The 2,608-nt window shown below is 39.8% G+C and overlaps 1 protein-coding gene across 2 annotated transcripts in view; it reads left to right on the top strand.

The window, feature by feature from the left end:
• Positions 1-2,377, top strand: part of LOC107676581 (neurogenic differentiation factor 2-like) — a 3,142-nt gene extending 765 nt beyond the window's left edge. For both annotated transcript variants that reach the window (XM_016471159.1, XM_016471166.1), the window contains exon 2: positions 956-2,377. In XM_016471159.1, the coding sequence (XP_016326645.1) occupies positions 956-2,048 (1,093 nt within the window). In that variant the 3' untranslated portion in view covers positions 2,049-2,377. The remainder of the gene's footprint in view (positions 1-955) is intronic.
• Positions 2,378-2,608: the final 231 nt, after the last annotated feature.

Consider the following 2,608-nt stretch of genomic DNA (forward strand, 5'->3'; position numbering starts at 1 on the left):
CTGTTAACGTCCCTATTTTAACAGTATGCAGGCATTACTACCAATAATATCACATAAAAATAGTTTACATAGTATAATACATAATAAAATCTTGTTCATTAGATCAGCGGTCAGATTTATTTATTTAGCCGGTTTATTTATTTATTTATTTATTGAATTAAATTGTGAGTGACAGTTTTTTATTGCATAAAAATAGTATTATGATGTTTATACTTTAAGTAAAATTATCTAATTATCTAATGTTTTTTTTCTTTATACTACGGTTATATAACAAGATGGGAATGGAAAGGAGGGGACAGGAGGTAGAGCGAGAGCAGGGATCCCGCCCTCAATAAGATGAGCCGGGAATTGGCTATTGTGGTCATAAATAAGATCGTATTACAATTAAATATTAGATTGACTTTACGTTACAGCTCTTCTTTCGTTTTCCTTTTTATGTTATCGTCGTTTGAAAAGTTTTTTGAACCCCCCTTAATGTGCTGGAATAGATAGAAATGAAAGGGTGAAGGGGGTACCCGCTGCTCAAAATGCCCCCCTGATAGCAAAAGACAGGGGCCGCGTGCGAGGACCTGCTGCGAGGGGCCAAACATGACTAGAAAAATTGGGAATTGGGGAGTGAGACCGTCTGGCGGCGTCTGTCTCTCTTCCTGAATTAAAATACCATTTTATATTAGTCGTCTCCCACGATACTCTCAGCTTTCTGAAAATTATGACATCGTGATTTAACCTACTCATATATCCCACGTCAATGACATTTTTACTCGTCGTTTTTAGAATAGTTCGTTTCATCAGATAACAGTGAAAACTACATTTAAAACAATCCTTATTTACTTCACTAGTGGCAGAGCACATTAGCTTTACATTTCGCTGATGTCATTATTATTTCAAACCACATTTATACTGTACACATTTGGACTGCAAATTTTAATAATTAAAACGTGTTTCTATGTTCCAGTGCCGCTGCCATGTTGACTAGATTATTCAACGAACCTTCGCTGCTTCCGGACATGCAGAAGTTCGGGGGCTGGGTGGATGACAGCGGGAGCGAGGACTCCAAAATGAAGGACGAGGAGCAGGAGCGCTGTCGCCTAGGCGACGAGGACTTGGACGAAGGCGATGTGAAAGACGGGAGCAGCCGGGCTCAGTCGGAAATTGCAGGGGAGGACGATGATGAGAATGTTGATGAAGATGATTGTGGAGATGATGGGGACGAAGACAGGCCCAAAAAACGTGGGCCAAAAAAACGCAAAATGACTCCGGCTAGGTTAGAGCGCACGAAAGTTCGGCGCCAAAAAGCAAATACCAGAGAGCGCACGCGCATGCACGATCTAAATTCAGCATTGGACAATCTACGCAAGGTTGTACCATGCTATTCAAAAACTCAGAAACTCTCCAAAATTGAAACTCTAAGGCTGGCAAAGAACTACATCTGGGCGCTGTCAGAAATCCTGCGGAATGGGAAGAGACCAGACGTGGTTTCATATGTACAGACACTGTGCAAAGGCCTCTCCCAACCCACGACCAATCTGGTGGCTGGGTGCCTCCAACTTAACTCAAGGAATTTTCTAACGGAACAATGTCAAGAGGGAGCGCGCTTTCACGTGTCTAACCCGTCGTTCTCCATGCATGCATATCCATACCAATGCTCCCGTCTATCAAGCACACACTGTCAGTCAGGATCCAGTGCACATAACCTCCGAAATCACTCTTTCTGTTCGCCCTATGAGGCTCTGTACACCAAAGGCACGTCCCCAGAATACAACAGTCCAGATTACGAGAGTCACCACAGCCCTCCGGTGTGTGTAAATGGTAACTTTGCTTTAAGACAACAGGAGTCACTGTCACCAGACGCGGAAAGAGGTTATCAATATTCTCTGCATTACACCAATCTGCATGGCTCACGTTCCTCCGCTGCTCATGGTCTTGCTTACGGCCCATCAGGAACTCGCAGCGCTCACTCAGAGAACCTTCAGCCGTTTCATGATGTACACGTGCACCACGATCGGGCGCCTGCATACGAGGAACTCAACGCCTTTTTCCACAATTAGGTGATTTTTCCGTGTTAATTAAAAAAAAAGACATGGAAAAGGAAAAGACATTTCCACGTTCAAAACATTAATTAATTTAGTAGTAATGTTTCACATTATTGGACAATAATCTTGATTTTTCAATAATTTCATAATGAACATTAATGGACAAAATTATGTATAAAATAATTGAATGAATCCAACTGCTAAAAACATTTTACAAAGTAGGAGTGCTATTTTTGATTGAATCTAATGTTTGAACCATAATGAATATATTATGTAATAACTCAAGAAAAAAAGTGAAATTAACCAAATTGTTAAATGAAGTTTCATGATCAAATAAATAAAGACGCATAATGTTCCAGAATCATCTGGGGCTGTCATTTCCCATTGGGAATTGGTCAGGCAGAAATTAAAAAAAATATAGGCCTACCAACTAATTCAAGAATAAACAAATTTATGAGTACACCCAGTAAAGTTTCACAAATAATGAAATCGAAAAAATGAATCCAATCTTTTTTTTTTTTTTTAAATCAAATCAATTAAATTTTAAAATATTTTACATATCACCAAAAGGTAGT

This window comes from Sinocyclocheilus anshuiensis, unplaced genomic scaffold, assembly GCF_001515605.1.
Source record: "Sinocyclocheilus anshuiensis isolate Anshui unplaced genomic scaffold, SAMN03320099.WGS_v1.1 scaffold1729, whole genome shotgun sequence".
In the NCBI taxonomy this organism is placed as follows: domain Eukaryota; kingdom Metazoa; phylum Chordata; class Actinopteri; order Cypriniformes; family Cyprinidae; genus Sinocyclocheilus; species Sinocyclocheilus anshuiensis.